Source organism: Solanum lycopersicum, chromosome 4 (assembly GCF_036512215.1).
Source record: "Solanum lycopersicum chromosome 4, SLM_r2.1".
NCBI classification, from domain to species: Eukaryota; Viridiplantae; Streptophyta; class Magnoliopsida; order Solanales; family Solanaceae; genus Solanum; species Solanum lycopersicum.
The window spans coordinates 56138723-56155779 of record NC_090803.1 but is presented as its reverse complement, the minus strand read 5'-3'; the positions used below and the strand labels follow the sequence as shown (position 1 = coordinate 56155779).

The 17057-nt window shown below is 30.9% G+C and overlaps 1 protein-coding gene, 1 non-coding gene and 1 pseudogene across 2 annotated transcripts; 2 read left to right on the top strand and 1 right to left on the bottom strand.

Annotated features, from left to right (window-relative positions):
- Nucleotides 1–2882: 2882 nt before the first annotated feature.
- On the bottom strand, nt 2883–3526 carry LOC109120074 (cytochrome P450 71D6-like; annotated as a pseudogene).
- Nucleotides 3527–15568: 12042 nt separating this feature from the next.
- On the top strand, nt 15569–16111 carry LOC101246819 (agamous-like MADS-box protein AGL62). Its single transcript, XM_004237534.4, has one exon. It carries the CDS (start codon nt 15569–15571, stop codon nt 16109–16111), a length of 543 nt encoding a protein of 180 aa, XP_004237582.1.
- A 369-nt stretch (nt 16112–16480) lies between these two features.
- Nucleotides 16481–16675, top strand: LOC112941436 (U2 spliceosomal RNA). The gene has a single exon (XR_003246719.1). It is a non-coding gene; the product is annotated as a U2 spliceosomal RNA (small nuclear RNA).
- Nucleotides 16676–17057: the final 382 nt, after the last annotated feature.

Sequence of the window (17057 nt, the reverse complement as noted above, 5' to 3'; positions counted from 1 at the left end):
TTTATTTGATTTTCTTCACTTTTTTTTATATTCATTCGAAATTAACTTATTTTAAATACAAGACATTTGAAATTGAAGTTGAAATCAAAACAAAAGACGAAGAAAATAAAAGGAGTAAATAAATTTATCAGAAAAATAAAGAGAGAAAACAATGAATAATGATCAAAAAAGTTTCGATAAAAGGTAAAAATGTGTATTAACTTAATTTAGATACAAGATAAAGAAAATAAGAATATTTTTACGCACACGGCAGGTGCTGGACGCGTGTGTACAAACACAACTAACTTGGATAGTTGAAGGTGTCACGTCATCACAAAAGGTGCACAAAAATATGAAAAAAATGAGTTTAAGGAGGTAATAGAACCATAGTGTAATTTAGGTGTGTCTTTGATACTTTGATCATAGTCTAGAAGGCTATGCGGGTCTTATCCCTTAAAAATATAAAAAAAGTTATTTGATCATATGTATATTTATATTAAAGTCCGGCTTCAAACCGAATACTATTCGGATGGAATAGTTGAAGTTAACGGTAATGGTGAACAATTAACTCATTTATGGTCAAAAAGTGTGTGTTTTGATCTATATTTTAAGAGAGGGTCTCTTATTGGCATTTGGTGCCTAAAAAGAGTTCATTTTGCGGCAGTATTCATTAATATCATATCTACTAATCTCATTTATACTTTCAAATAATTATATATTATTCTAGGATAGGGCGCTAAGTATTTTTTTTCTTCTGGTTGTAGGTGTGATTAATGTGATTGAGCTTCGATACTCTAAAATAGTAGTTGAAATTCGCTTTTGTGTGAGCTTCATTCCTTATGATTTGTTCCTCTGTTCCACTTAGTAGCCCGAATTCGCGTATCCCCATTAACACGCAAGCACGCTTTAGCTACTAAGCTTCCAAACAACTCATTGTACTCAAGTATTAGGATGTGTATCACAAAGTTTTTTTCAGGGAAAGGCTCCCCCAACACCGGTGAGTTGCGTCCTTTCCTGCATTGAACTAGAACTCGAAAAATTAGAACATAACATTTGGAGTAAGATAGAGTTTTTGACCAAAAGCATCCATGAACTATACTCTCAACTTAAACTACGCCCTTAAATGGGGTTTTGACCAAACTAAGCCATAATATAAAGTAATTCACCAAAATAATACGTTTTTCTAAAATTTTACAAAACTAGTATAAACGTATTTCACTGTAACGTTTTAGGGTATATTTTTTTATAGTTGACGGCGTTAGATTGATACACGTTACTTAGACTAACGTTTTACTCCTAAAATGTTATTCACAGTAATGTTTTAGGAGTGAAACGTTACTCAAAATGACATTATAGGAGTAAAACGTTACTTACAGTTACGTATATCAATCTAACGCTCTTAGTTCTTTAAAAACAAAGTATACCTTAAAACGTTACTGTGAAATACGTTTACACTAGTTTTGTAAAAAAAATTAAAAATATATTATTTTAGTAAACTGATTTATATTATGTCTTAATTTGGTAAAAATTTCCCCATAAATTATCATTCTTAACACAAGCATCCCACAAATATTTAAAACTTAAACGCTTTTATATTTTTGTTTTAGGGATAATGCCCAAGTACCCCCTCAATCTATGCCCGAAATCCCAGAGACGCACTTATACTATACTAAAGTCCTATTACCCCCCTGAACTTATTTTATTAATAATTTTTTACCCCTTTTCGACCTACGTGGCACTATCTTGTGGGCCCAACGATGATTGACTTTTTTTCTCAAACTCGTGCCACATAGGCAAAAAAGGGGTAGAAAATTACTTATAAAATAAGTTCAGGGGGGTAATAGGACCTTAGAATAATATAAGTGTGTCTCTGGGATTTCGGGCATAGGTTGAGGGGGTACTTGTGCATTATCCCTTTGTTTTAATTTTTTATCAAATAGTTTATGTATTTTATACGAAAACATGTGCAGGTCACTCTACTCTCAGTAAAACTTAACTATTTTCATCTTTTTATGCATGGATTGAAGTAGACTTAAGTTATTTATGACTCCTTAAAGTTTTCCACATAATTCACTTAGATACCTCAACTTGACTTGTACCTATTGAACACCTTTATCATTTCGAATTTTAACCATTTGAAAAAAGAATTGTGAATAAGCTAAAAGTAGAAAATGTGTGAAATACACTCGCGATAACATGTCAATTTGACTAAATGAATTATTTTAAAGTAAAAAGAAACGAACAAAACTGAAAATTAAACCACTCTCTTCCCCGCTATCCACTAAAGTCCAAAACTCGGATTTCTACTTTACTTTAAATGAATTAAGCTTATGAACTATAAAGGTAAATTTATGAAAGTATGCATGTACATTTGTGAAAATTGATATAAATAATTTAAGGTTGCTTTGAGTGCAAAACTTTGATATTGTTGTTGTGAAATAATTTCTCACATACTACTAATACATGATTGTGAAAGGGCTTTTTTTCACGAAAGCATTCATAAGGTTGAAAGTTTTCCTCACCTAAGTTGAATCAAGATTAAGGAGTTCTTAATGAACTCTAGTTTGGACTGGTTACTAATTGTGTCTTTTCATGGATAATAAGATAAATTACGATTAATGACTATTTTGTGGGATTTATACTAATTGCTTTCATGTCATTTCTATTTTCAGACTTTTTGTGATGTTTGGGTTACTTCTCAATCACTTTCCTTATGATGTACTAGATGCTTTGAGACTTTTGTTTAGACTTCAGCTTTTGTCAAGCTCTTTATATGAAATGCTATATTGTGAACTGTTTACTCGTATTATCTTGTATGATGTATGCTAAGTGGCTTTTGTAGGGCCTCTTGGGGTTCCATATGTCATGTTACACCTAGGGTTTACTTTGGTTCGTGACAATTATGTTTGTTGTTTGTACCTTGTAAGTTTATGGGGGTTTGGTTAGGTTATTGTTTGATTAATTTTGTATGTTGTATATTGTTTTTGGGCTCGTGCCTCAAGGTATGGTCTGTTGTTCACTGTATTCTATTCCAGTTGAACCAAATGATCCTTTCCGTAAAATTAACCGGCTCACCAGAAGACGAAGATGATTGGATAGAGTCAATGAGACAAACTAGTTCATCAGAGCTGAATGATCGGACATTCTTTGCACTCAACATTACCATAACACAAATTTTACGCATTTGTCTCCAATACTCTCTGTAGGGGGTCAAGGCAATGTAACACCTACCATAACATATAATGTCCATGGCCATGAATTTAGGCCTAGATGCAAATGTGAGGTCATGAGTTTTTACTACTTGTTTAGCCATCTCAGAAGAAGTAACCACAACAACAGAAACTTCACACGAGTTGAAGGTGCATGAGCAGTCCATATTATTCAGCTAAATCTCTATGAACGCGGTGTGGAAGTCCGCCAGCCAGGTTATACATACTTCCTATAAAAGGAAGTTTTCATGGACTAGGAGGCGATTTTTTGAGTAATTTTTCCATTTCCTTAACAAAAAGAGGAAACATATGAAAAGGAAAATGGAAACCAGTTGCATGTTTGGATGATTTTTCTAAGCTCAATTCAGTGTGTTGTTTTATACGCTTAGTTTGAATTTTGAGAGTCAATTTTTTTCAATTTTGATCGTAAATTTCAATATTAAATTTCAATATGAAAAAGTACTATATATCACGTCCTTCTAGCATTGTTGGAGTAGAGTATTTTTGGAGTCTCATTTAAAACCTGTTTGCAAGTGGAGTAGGTACTGCAATGATTGACATTTAAATATTAATGAGCACATAACAAAGAATGTTATTGTTATTACTTATTGGCATTCAAATATTAATAAGGATATGACAAAGCCTCCGTATTATTATAATTATAACTATAAGGTATTCAAGCGTACGGTCCTAATTGTGTCTGGCCTTTTATGTTATGACCAAAAATAAGCAGGTGTAAATGGGGAAGCTAGCAATGCAAACCTCGAAAGACTATGAGTAAGAAGACAACGAGAAATATACCAAAAGACACAAAGATTTAACGTGGTTCAGTCAATCGACCTACGTCCATAAAGGAGATGAGCAATCCACTATAAATATAAGATTACAAAATACAGAGAGAAACAACCTCAACCAATTCACTAAGAATACATGGGAGGTTCACACAAGTGATAACGTATCAAGCTTGTGACCCATAAATTCTCCCCCTAAGCAAAACTCTCAAAGCCCTTATGACTACATTGTGAATGGTGATTAAGTTAGAAGGAACACGCCTCTATTTATAGAGTCCTAAACCTTTTCCTACCAGAAAAAGGATTAGTCAATCCATAACCTTTCCTAAAAGGAAAACCTATTTATGGTAAGAAATTTAGGGCAAATAAAACCCCAAGAAATCTCCCCCTTGGCCTGAATTTCTGACAAAATAAATTTTTCCACCTTATTCACTTAATTTTCAACAACTTGCTTCTCCTCTCCATCATCTCCTTTGCAAAATTTATGTCTCAACAAAGAGAACCTGTCTGAAATAATTTCTCCAACAAAATATTCATTACTGTCAAAAAGGTTGCGGCTAGAACTACACCCGCCAAGATGAACAACTCTTTCTAACCTGGTTCAATCATCGATTATCGAACCACTGAACCTGACTCCATCATTGAATTTGGCTCTGATACTACTTGTTAGGACAAAAAATAAGCAGGTGTAAATGAGGAAGCTAGCAATGCAAACCTCGAAAGACTACGAGTAAGAAGACAATGAGAAATATACCAAAAGACACAAAGATTTAACGTGGTTCGGTCAATCGACCTACGTCCACAGAGGAGATGAGCAATCCACTATAAATATGAGAGTACAAAATACAGAGAGAAACAACCTCAACCAATTCACTAAGAATACATGGGAGGTTCACACAAGTGATAACGTATCAAGCCTCTGACCCATAAATTCTCCCCCTAAGCAAAACTCTAAAAGCCCTTATGACTATATTGTGAATGCTGATTAAGTTAGAAGGAACATACATCTATTTATAGAGTCCTAAACCTTTTCCTACCAGAAAAAGGATTAGTCAATCCATAACCTTTTCCGAAAAGGAAAACTTATTTATGGTAAGATATTTAGGGCAAATAAAACCCAACATTTTAGTATACCATATTTGGTGGTAAATAGAGTAAAATTTATTCATATTTTTTATACAATATTTGGCTGGTAAGGTTCAAATGTTTTATAAAAATTATATATGTATTAATTTTATAAAATGTTTGGTTGTGTTTTAATGATTTCATATGTTTAATACTTACATAACTTATGAGGAAATTTATTTATAATTTTATGGAGGATAGATGAAATAAGTTATGTAGATATTATTATAAATGGATTAAAATAACAAAATTTCATATTTACCCCTTCTTTTTTCCATAATGATAGCTTGGTTTAGGGACAAATTACGTAGGGACACAGTATTATACATTAATAATAGTTGAATTATGGATACAATATATACAAATTAATAAGTAAATATAATTATAACTCAAAATATTTATTTATATATTTAAATAATAAAAGTATTCTTGCTGTTATTCACAATCAGACTCAGTTGTTATCTCCTTATTCATTGACAATACTTAATTCTCCATGTTATCGATAATTTCTCTGGTTTATAAAGTACTGGATTCTTTAGTTCACTTTTAATTTTTTTATTTGTGTATTTAATGTGATTCAAGATTAGAAAGTAATATACTCTATCAAATATCATTTCCGATAATTTTACATACTAAACAAAAGTATAATTACTTGATAAGTCATGTATATAATTTGTAGAAATTTCTAGATGCCTTTATAAGGGAATATATTATCCTTATATAGGCATGAGTAAGAGTTTAGGATAGAGTAGCCTCTAAGAACTCTAATTGAAGTGGAACTCGTCTAGTAGAATTCTATAAAATTTTGATGTCTACAAATACTTTCTACTTTAAAGGTATCGCTAGAATAGACTTATTGAAATTCAAAGACTAGAATTGAAGTACCCATAAAAATAAATAAATCTTCCATCTTTGTAGTTTTGTGGATTTCGAGTGGCAGATCTAATTTGTGAGAGAAGTGATGAAGGACAAGTTTGGTGTCACTAGGCGTGCCAATTTTTTTTGCAACAAATTTACACGTGATGAAAATAAATTCTGATGAAGAACATAATTATTATTGATAAACGATATTGGTACAATTCTTTTTGTTCCCTCAATTCTTTCTAGGATTGTTAGTAATGCATTTCTCGAACATAAGAGGTCATATCTCAATTTTTTGTGAATATTTTATGAACGTAGAAGGATCTAAAATGCCCTTCAAGTATTTTAATTTGGTACAAAATTACCCTCTATCAACCTATTGGCCCTATAATACCCTTGACGTCCACCATTCAGCTTAAAAATACCCTTGATGTTAATCCTTTAACTCATATTGCCCTTATTTTAATAGCTTCCTTAAAGTAAAATTATTAAATATTTATTTATTATATTGCTTAATGTGATTGGTCCAAATTTCTCAAATAAATAATAAAAATGATATTTTTAATATTCTATTTTTCAATAAAATCCACTTATGATTAAATTTTGACCCGATACACTTTAAAATAATATCAAAAAAATATCTAATTTCATGATGTCTTCTTATTGACCTATTTTAAATCAACCCCAATTTATTATACGTAACCCTACTCATAGATGGGGATCTAACAAAAATCTATACTTACCACGATAGATTGTCCATGTAAAAAATTTATTCTAATCATTAATATAAGGAAAAAATGTCTGAAATTGCTATTACAATACCATATTTTATGGAGGACCTTTTACCTTCTGCACTATTAAATAGTGTATTTTAATTAAAGGTGTATATGTGCTCACGTGAAAACATTACTATTTTATAATGATGCATATTTATGATGTACACGTGGGCACATGTATACTTTTAAAATACAATATTAAATAATAAAGCGGTAAAAGGTCATTTACGAAGTTCGGTATTGTTACAACAATTTTGGTCAAAGTTTGGATATATATATATCTCAAACTTTTTCCCTTAATATAAACTTCTCTCAATTATATAAATGTCTTGTCCATTTTCTCCTTTATTCCCCTTTTTTATCACATATTTTTAATTAAGATATCCGAGACTCAAACTTGAAATGAACTCATATATTTATATTCTTTTAATTAGTATTATTGTGATGATGAGATGAGGGTGGGGATAAGAGAAATGATTATTTTTATTCTTTTATTTTTAATTTTGGGTACACATAAAAGAAATATGTAATATTTGTACATATATGCTTAATTAAATCATCTTTTATTGAACTAATTATTTCTATATGAATGCATTGTTATTTTCCTTCTCTCTCTCTCTTGTTTGTCATAAATAAAAAAAAATAAAATTGGTAGACAACATCCAAATATATTTTTTTTTTTGGAAGAGACAGGTAGTGAAGGGTCGGGGAGGGAGGAGTGTAGAGAGTAGATGCCTAACCTTTTCATAATTTCAAATTCACTATGAAATCTAAAATCGTGTGACCTTATATATTAAGAATTTCAAATTATTTTCACGAAAAAGGGTCTAAAATGCCCTTAAATTGTGAGATTTGGTACAATATTACCTTCCATCACCTAATGAGTATCATTTGTTAGACATAAGGGTAATTTTGAAGCAAAGGTGGGCGCCGGGGGTAATTATGAACCGAAATGTGAATGCCAGGGGTATTTTTGTACCTATAGATGGATGGATGGTGTTTTTGTACCAATTCAAATACTTGAGGGACATTTCAGTCCCTTATTTCTTAATTTCACATTTTTATGTAATAGTGGATTGTACATGTGACAACCAGATTTTGGAGTGTTAATAAAATGAATAAGTTTTCTGGTTTTATCTTGTTCTTTGTTTTATCTTTTCATTTTTCTTTCATTTCATCGGGTTGAGGATGACTTGTCTTATTGGGAATAGACAAGTGTCACCACATTATTTTTGAATCATAAAACTTGCATTCTTAGTATTCAAATATTAATCAAATCTTGTGGCACACTTGCATAAATAATTAGAATTAATATAATTAGGTAAATAGTCAATCGACAAGCTCTTTGGGTCTGATAATTCGACTATCTTTTAGAACCATTATATTACTTGCGCAATCACGTATACTTGGAGTGTGCATTTGGGAGTATATTTTTGAACCATGAATCCAATTAACTACTAGCCAATTTTAGAGTATATTTTCTTTAAACCTATGTATGGCACGAAGCTGAACTTTTTTTATTAAGTCCTCCGATTATAGCTCAAAATAAATTCTACTAGCCTTGTGGTTGATGAACTTGGAAAATATGTCATAGTATTCTTCTTTAACCTTTTAATCAATCCTTTTCCCTAATCGTAACCGCTTGTTGAATAAAAAACCCAACTCAATATTCTTTGGCTTTTTTCGAAAGCTCATCTCTCGATAAAGCAACATACATTTGCTAATTTTGATGTGAGCTTGTATTTATTACGTGCTTAGCCTTTTGTTTTTCTTGAAATCCGGGTTCTCTTCTGCTGCTTGTTTTGAATTCCAGCCTTAAGCTTGTATTTATTACGTGATTAGTCTTTTTTTTCTTGAAATCTGCGTTCTCTTCTGCAGTTGCTACTTTTGAGGTGAGCTTGTATTTATAAGTCATGTGATCACTTGATGTCTTCTTAATTGGTTCAATGCTTGCATATTTTTGTTCTTGTAAATGATTATTCTTTTAAAATTAACAAACCCTGTTTCATTTTTCATGGGGGTTTGCACTTTATTGGTCCTTGGTTGTTAATTCTCGAAAACAGATATGCTCTTTGTAAGTGAGTAGTATAGAGAGTTCTCTTGAATCAAGGTTAGTTTATCTTTAGTTTTAGAAAAATTCTTTTTGTGTTTCATTTGGGGTTGTGGTTTGATGTTCCGGTAGATGCAAATTAATTACTAGCTTAGTGTAGAACTTCTAATTATAGCTCGGAAACATTAATACTAGTCTTTGGTTTGATGTATTTGATAAATATTGTCATAATTTTTTTTTCATATTTCATCAATGATTTTTTTTTTCTTCTTGATGGTTATATGCACTTGAAGAATTCAAAGCTTGTGTGCTCATAAAGATTAAGACTACACCTGATATATGATCTACCCCATAGCCATCCATGGAATTGTGGTACTTGAACGTCCTTGTTTTTAGCTATATACAATTGGATCTCTGTAGAGAAAATGATATACATTATGTTTATCTTAAGTTAAATATAATTCCAAAGTACAAGGCAGGTGAAATTCAACTTGTTAAGCCTTAATATGGGTTGTCTTTTGAAGTTGGTGGAAACTTAGTGGTTCTTTGCCATGATAGTGGCGTGAAAGGTTGTTGTTTAAGTCTAAGGCTATACATGTATCACAAAAATATCTGAAAGTTCAATACGATGTCATCTAGGATTGTGATGGTCCTTAAAAGCTCGAGGTACCTTAACAACTGTGACTATAATGTAAATCTGTATACTATAACATATGATATACTTGCATATATTAACTTGTCCACTCTAACTTTACTATGTTTTTTCATCACCTTTGTTTGATTTACAGGAAAGAATTACTTCCTACTGAGTTGGAGGATGTGAAAAATTGGCTTTAGATACACATTACACATCACAGTTCAGACCCAACCTTTGGAGGATTATTCTTATTCTGAGTATTCTTTAGAATAGAAGTTGTAGTTGATGCTTGGTGGTCTGACGAGAGATGGGAAGGTGGTGTTGTGTTTATTGTTTGTGGGAGTGCTGATCTTCAGGTTTGATTCTCTAGTAAGAAATAATAGTCATAAAAACTAAAAAAGAATAGAAAATACTAAATAAAAAGGGAATTCATATTTACTGATTGATGCATTACAACTTTGCATAAGGATAACACAACAACCAATGTATGTAAAAATAGTCTCTAATAATTCCCAATTCTACTTGAAATCATATGTCTATGCTTAGTATTGTCATATATTGTCATTCTAACTCAACAATGGAATTTTTATTAAAACAATATGCCTAGCTTCTGGCTAATTTGTTGTCCAGAATTTTGTGTTTTTCGTGTTGGTTATGGCCTAATGCCTCAAGGTATTTTTTTTCTCAATAATAGGGGAGAACATATTATTGGAGATTATATGGAAGAATGTGAGGGCGTGAAGAGATTGGTGTAGATAAAAAATTGGTTGAAGTTGAGCCGATAGGAAGGCATAAAGTCATTCATAAGCTCGAGTTTAACTTATGTATCCAAGTGTAGTATCGAAGAATCGGGAACTGCAAAAATCAAGTGATTCCCAATGTTGTGTCATTAATGGAACTAGGTCCTTTTATAGTTGTACCTTTGACCTTGACAAATATCTTAAGACCTAGTAACATCAATGTTACAAACTTGTGAGCTATTTGATTTTTTCGGTTCCCCCGTTCTTTGATACTGCACTTGGATACTAAGTTAAACTTGAGCTTATGAACGACTTTAGGTCTTTCTTTCCCTTAACTTCAAACCATATTTTATATATCCAGTCTCTTGAAGTCCTCATGTTCTTCCAATGTATCTCCAATAATATCTTCTCACTTATTATTGAGAAAGAAAGACACCTTGGGTTTCAAGGCCATGACCAACATCGAAAATTCAAAATTCTGGACAATAAATTATGCAGAAGCTAAGCTTAAATTTAAAACATTTTTCACTGTTGAGCTAGAAAGCCAATTTATGTCAATGTTGAGATCAGATATATAATTTCATGTAAGAATTTAAATAATTAGAGACTCCAATTTTGCATCCATTGGTTGTTGAGCTATTCTAACGTAATGTTTCTATGCATCAACCGATAAGCGAGGATTCTCCTTTTATTCCTTGTTTTCTATTTTTATTTTAAAATTTTAGTTTCCTTGGGACTGTTATTTCATACCAAGGAAGTAAAATTGAAGATGACCGCTTCCATAGACACCAAATCTAGCAAAAACACATTCGCACCACCCGCCAGACCACCAAACATCCTCTACAACTCATACTTCAAAGAATAGTCAAAATAATCCTCCCGAAGTTGGGGTTGAACTGTGAGGTGTCAGGTGCATCTTATGCCTAGTCTATCAAAGCCTATAACTTTGTAGGAAGGAATTCGTTCCTATAAACCAAGCAAAGGTAATGAGGAAACAAAGTGAAGGATATATGTAAGTAGATCATAAATTATAGTATATAAAACTTAAGTTATAGTTGCAGTGGTTAAGGTACCTTGACCTTTCCAGGACCATCACAATCTTGAATGTCATCATATTGAACTTTCAGACGTTTCTTTTGTGATACTTGTAAGACCTTACACCTGAGCCAGTAGCCTCTCATGCCACTATCATGGCAAAAAGATGTTCTAAGTTGTCACCAACTTCTAAAGACAACTTATATTGAGGTTCAACAAGACGAATTCCAACCAGTCATATGCTTGAAAATTTTATTTGTAACTTCGGGGTAAGTTGATGATTTGTTATTTGCTATCTGGTTATTAGGAATTGATTCTCCAATACCATTTTGTCCACTATCACCAACACTTCTAACTATCATTGACTAACATATTGCCCCTCATCCAAAATTCCATAGAAAACGACTCTAAACAATCGGTGGGTAAGTTCATTGGGTATCCACAGGGGTCTAACGGAAATTTGTATATGTTCATTGTAAATAATGAAAAGTTCATATAATTAATTCTTGAGCCCCTATTAACCAAAATGTTTGATGGAAGGTTTGGTTCTCAGATGCAAGGTAAGGCTTGCGCAAATGACCCCAATCGTTGAGTGTTCAAGTCCTAGTGAAGGTTTTTTTTTTTTTCAAACATTTTTACTCTATATGTTTGCCTTTTTTTTTTTCTTCTCACTGCTATTTGTTGATTGAATAATTTTTAAAAAATTTTGCCCTTACTGTGTGCATTTAGAATTTTTGTCTTTGCTTCTACCAAAAACATGAAGAACTTGTGTGAAAGGTGAAGATGTCAGTCACACCTAAGTCTTCTGCTAAGCTTATTACTACTTCTCTTATTAATTTTATAAAGACATCTTGCTCCTTTACTACTTGTCCAAATGCAATCAACATTACCATAACACAAATTTTACGCATTTGTCTCCAATACTCTCCGTAGGGGGTAATGGCGATGTCACACCTACCATAACATATAATGTCCATGGCCATGAATTTAGGCCTAGATGCAAATGCGAAGTCATGAGTTTTTACTACTTGTTTAGCCATCTCAGAAGAAGTAACCACAACAGCAGAAAATTCACCGAGTTGAAGGTGCATGAGCGGCCCATATTTTTCAGCTAAATCTCTATGAACCTCTATGAACGCGGTGTGGAAGTCTGCCAGCCAGGAGGCAATTTTTTGGTTTGACTATTATTTGAGTACTTTTTCCATTTTCTTAACAAAAAGAGGAAACATATGAAAAGGAAAATGGAAACCAGAGGCATTTTGGGATGATTTTTCTAAGCTCAATTCAGTGTGTTGTTTTATAAGCTTAGTTTAAATTTCAAGAGTCAATTTTTTCAATTTTAATGATAAATTTCTATATGAAAAAGTACTATAAGTCACGTCCTTCTTGAATTATTGGAGGAGAGTATTTTTGGAGTCTCATTTAAAACCTTTTTACAAATGGAATAGGTACTGCAATTATTGACATTTAAATATTAATGAGCATATGACAAAGAATGTTATTGTTATTATTAATTGGCATTCAAATATTAATAAGGATATGACAAAGCCTTCTTCTTATTATAATTATAACTATAAGATATTCAAGCGTACGCTCCTAATTGTGTCTGGCCTTTTAGTATACCATATTTGGTGGCAAATAGAATAAAATTTATTCATGTATTAATGTTGTACAATGTTTGGTTAGTAGGATTTAAATATTTTATAAAAGTTATATATGTATTAATTTTATAAAATGTTTGGTTGTGTTTTAATGATTTCACATGTTTAATACTTTCATAACTTATAAGAAAATCTATGTATAATTTTATAGAGGGTAGATGAAATAAGTTACGTAGATATTAGTTATAAATGAATTAAAATAATAAAATTTCATATTTACCCCTTCTCTTTTCCATAAGGATAGCTTGGTTTAGGGACAAATTACGTAGGGACACAGCATTATACATTAATAATAGTTGAATTATGGATACAATACATACAAATTAATAAGTAATTATAGTTATAAGGGATAATGCCCAAGTTCCCCCTCAACCTATGCCCGAAATCTCAGAGACACTTATACTATATTAAGGTCCTATTACCCCCTTGAACTTATTTTATTAATATTTTTTTACCCCTTTTTAGCCTACGTGGCACTATCTTGTGGGCCAAACAATGGTTGACTTTTTTTTCAAACTAGTGCCACGTAAGCTAAAAGGGGATAGAAAATTACTTATAAAATAAGTTCAGGGGGGTAATAGGTACTTAGTATAGTATAAGTGTGTATCTGGGATTTCGGGCATAGGTTGAGGGGGTACTTGTGCATTTTCCCTAGTTATAATTCAAAATATTTATTTATATATTTAAATAATAAAAGTATTCTTGCTGTTATTCACAAAGTAACATTTTAGGAAGCAACAATTGGACTCAGTTGTTATCTCCTTATTCATTGACAATACTTAATTCTCTATGTTATCGATAGCTTCTCTGGTTTTTATAAGGTACTGGATTCTTTAGTTCACTTTTAATTTTTTTTATTTGTGTATTTAATGTGATTCAAGATTAGAAAGTAATATACTCTATCAAATATCATTTCCGATAATTTTACATACTAAACAAAAGTATAATTACTTGATAAGTCATGTATATAATTTGTAGAAATTTCTAGATGCCTTTGCAAGGGAATATATTATCCTTATATAGGCATGAGTAGGAGTTTAGGGTAGAGTAGCCTCTAAGAACTCTAATTGAAGTGGAACTCGTCTAGTAGAATTCTATAAAATTTTGATGTCTACAAATGCTTTCTACTTTAAAGGTATCGCTAGAATAGACTTATCGAAATTCAAAGACTAGAATTGAAGTACCCATAATTTGTGAGAGAAGTGACGAAGGACAAGTTTGGTGTCACTAGGCGTGCTAATTGTTTTTGCAACAAATTTACACGTGATGAAAAATAAATTCTGATGAAGAAACATAATTATTATTGATAAACGATATTGGTACAATTTTTTTTGTTCCCTCAATTCTTTCTAGGGTTGTTAGTAATGCATTTCTCGAACATAAGAGGTCATATCTCGATTTTTTGTGAATATTTTATGAACGGAGAAGGATCTAAAATGCCCTTCAAGTATTTGAATTAGTACAAAATTACCCTCCATCAATCTATCGGCCCTATAATATCCTTGACCTCCACTTTTCAGGTTAAAAATACCCTTAATGTTAATCCTTTAACTCATATTGCCCTTATTTTAATAACTTCCTTATAGTAAAATTATTAAATATTTATTTATTATATTGCTTAATGTGATTGGTCCAAATTTCTCAAATAAATAATAAAAATGATGTTTTTAAATATTCTATTTTCCTAATTATACGGAAATTAAAAAAAATTGATGTATAGTTTATCTTTTTTCTGTTCATATTTTCTAACTTCACTTGATATTTCATTACTATAATTTCCTTTTATATTGTTGTATTTCATTTATATATTTTCCTTCTATATTATGATATTTGATTAATATATTTTCCTTTTATATTATGATATTTCATTAATATATTTTCCTATTAAAGTTAGATTTCAAATCTTATTCAGTCAATGTCTATTTATGTAAAAATACTAAGTATTTTTTCTACTATTTATTTTTAATAATTGTAAATGAGAATTTTGTTTTAATCATTATCCTAATTTTTTTAAAAAAAGATTTGATGTGTAATTTATATTTCTACCAATTGTATTCATATTTGCTAGCTCCAATTTTATATTCATTAATATGCTATATTATCATTAATATTATTATCGTCATCGTCATCATTATTGTTGTTGTCGTTGTCGTTGTTGTTGTTGTTGTTATTATTATTATTATTATTATTATTATTATTATTATTGTATTTTATTAAAATATTTTTCTATTAAAATTAGATTTTTGGATCTTATTTAAGTTAATGTCTATTTGATGTTGATGCGGGTGGATAATTTAAATTAATAATAACGATTTTGGTCTGTAATTTATGTTATTCTAATTATAGTCACTTATGTTTAATGTCTATTTAGACTTGACTAATTGAAAGAACATTAATATATTTTCCTATTATAATTTAAGCTTAGGATTTATTTTCTAACTTCAACTTAATAAATTTCATGAGTATATGAAAATATTACATATCAAATTTAATATTTTATATTTTAATAATGTATACATACAAAATATATTAAAGGCATAAAAATTAATGAACTTCCTAATTTTATATATGACAACAGATTATTTGACTAAAAAATCAATTTTTGCGATGTATAAATAGGTGTGATATTGTTTTTTCATAAGTATCATTCACTGAAAAACGTTTAATCAACTATCTTTTCATCAATCTCCTTAGGAATTTAGCCATGGAGAGAAAGAAGACTAAAGGACGTCAAAAGATACCAATAAAAAAAATAGAAAATGAGGATGCCCTCCTTACCACATTTTCAAAGCGTCGCGAGGGTTTGTACAAGAAAGCGAGTGAACTCGTTAGAGAATGCGACGTTGACATTGGAATAATGATGATCTCCCCTGCTGGTAAGCCACATTCATTTTTCCACCCTACTCTTGATGCAATTGTTACTCGTTTTCAGAATCCTGATATGCAGTTAAGCCAAGGTATTCTTCTAGACACGATCACTGCACGAAATAAAGTGAACGAACTCAAAAACAGGCTTGAAGAACTTGACGTTGTAGAAGATGCTACGATTGCTCAAACAACTTTTTATGACCAAATGGCTGAAATAAGACAAAAAGGTTGGTGGGAATCAATTGAACAGCTCAATGCAGATGAAGTGACCATATTTAATGCTTGGTTGAGTGACACTTGTTCCAAAATGTGCCATCGTCTAAAACAATTAGAAAATGGAGCTTCATCATCATTGGGACGTGGATCTTTTGGAGTGTGAAGTTTGTAAAATTGAAATTATAGTTGAATCATTCTAGGTTATCTCTTATAGGTATATTGGTGAAGCATCTAGTTAGTTCAATTTATATTATTAAGGTATTGTTTTTTCAAAAAAAAATTATTTCAATGATACTAATATCATGTATTGCTATGATTTTCATTAATAATACCTGATATGGTTTGTTTGAATATTGCTTGATGAGAAAAAGTTATTTCATGTGTTGATCTGAAATATAATATATTGGTTAGAGTAACACTTATATGCATTACATTAATAAATTGTTGTTAATTTCACCATTCAATTGATTTAGGGTTAGAAACCAAACATTTTTCATCTAATAGCTTTTTATATGCAACATATGATTATAGTATACCTTTCTCGGTCTTTTAGCTAAAACCAAGTGCATTATCTATTATTATCAGTTTAATATACGATATGTGGATCATTGATCCACACGATATTAAATTATTTTTTAAGGGGTAGAATTCATTGAGGTAGCTTGCTTCCTGTTCTGTTGCGAGTCGCCCATGTGTTGTACTTCTGCACGAGCCTGACGCACCCCACAAAAAAAAAGTATATAATGATGCACAAAAATGAATTTCCCAAAGTAGATTGAGATATATATCAATTTTTCTAGCGAAAAGTCTCATATTTATCCCTAACCTATGGGAAAAAGCTTATAAATACCCTTCTTCTATCGTTGGGTCTAGAAAAACCCTAAAGATAAATATTTTGGTTGAAACATACCCCTCAACTTAACACAAAGATATTTAGATAACTCTAACTTTTTGAAAAGCCATATGACATCTTCTAATTGGCTTCCCATTTTAATTTACAATAATTCATACCCACCCAAATTTTAAAATCCAAATCCATTATTAATCCATTTTACCCACAAAAGTACATTCCTTTTCTCCTCTAAAATCCATATCTAGGGTTCTTCCTC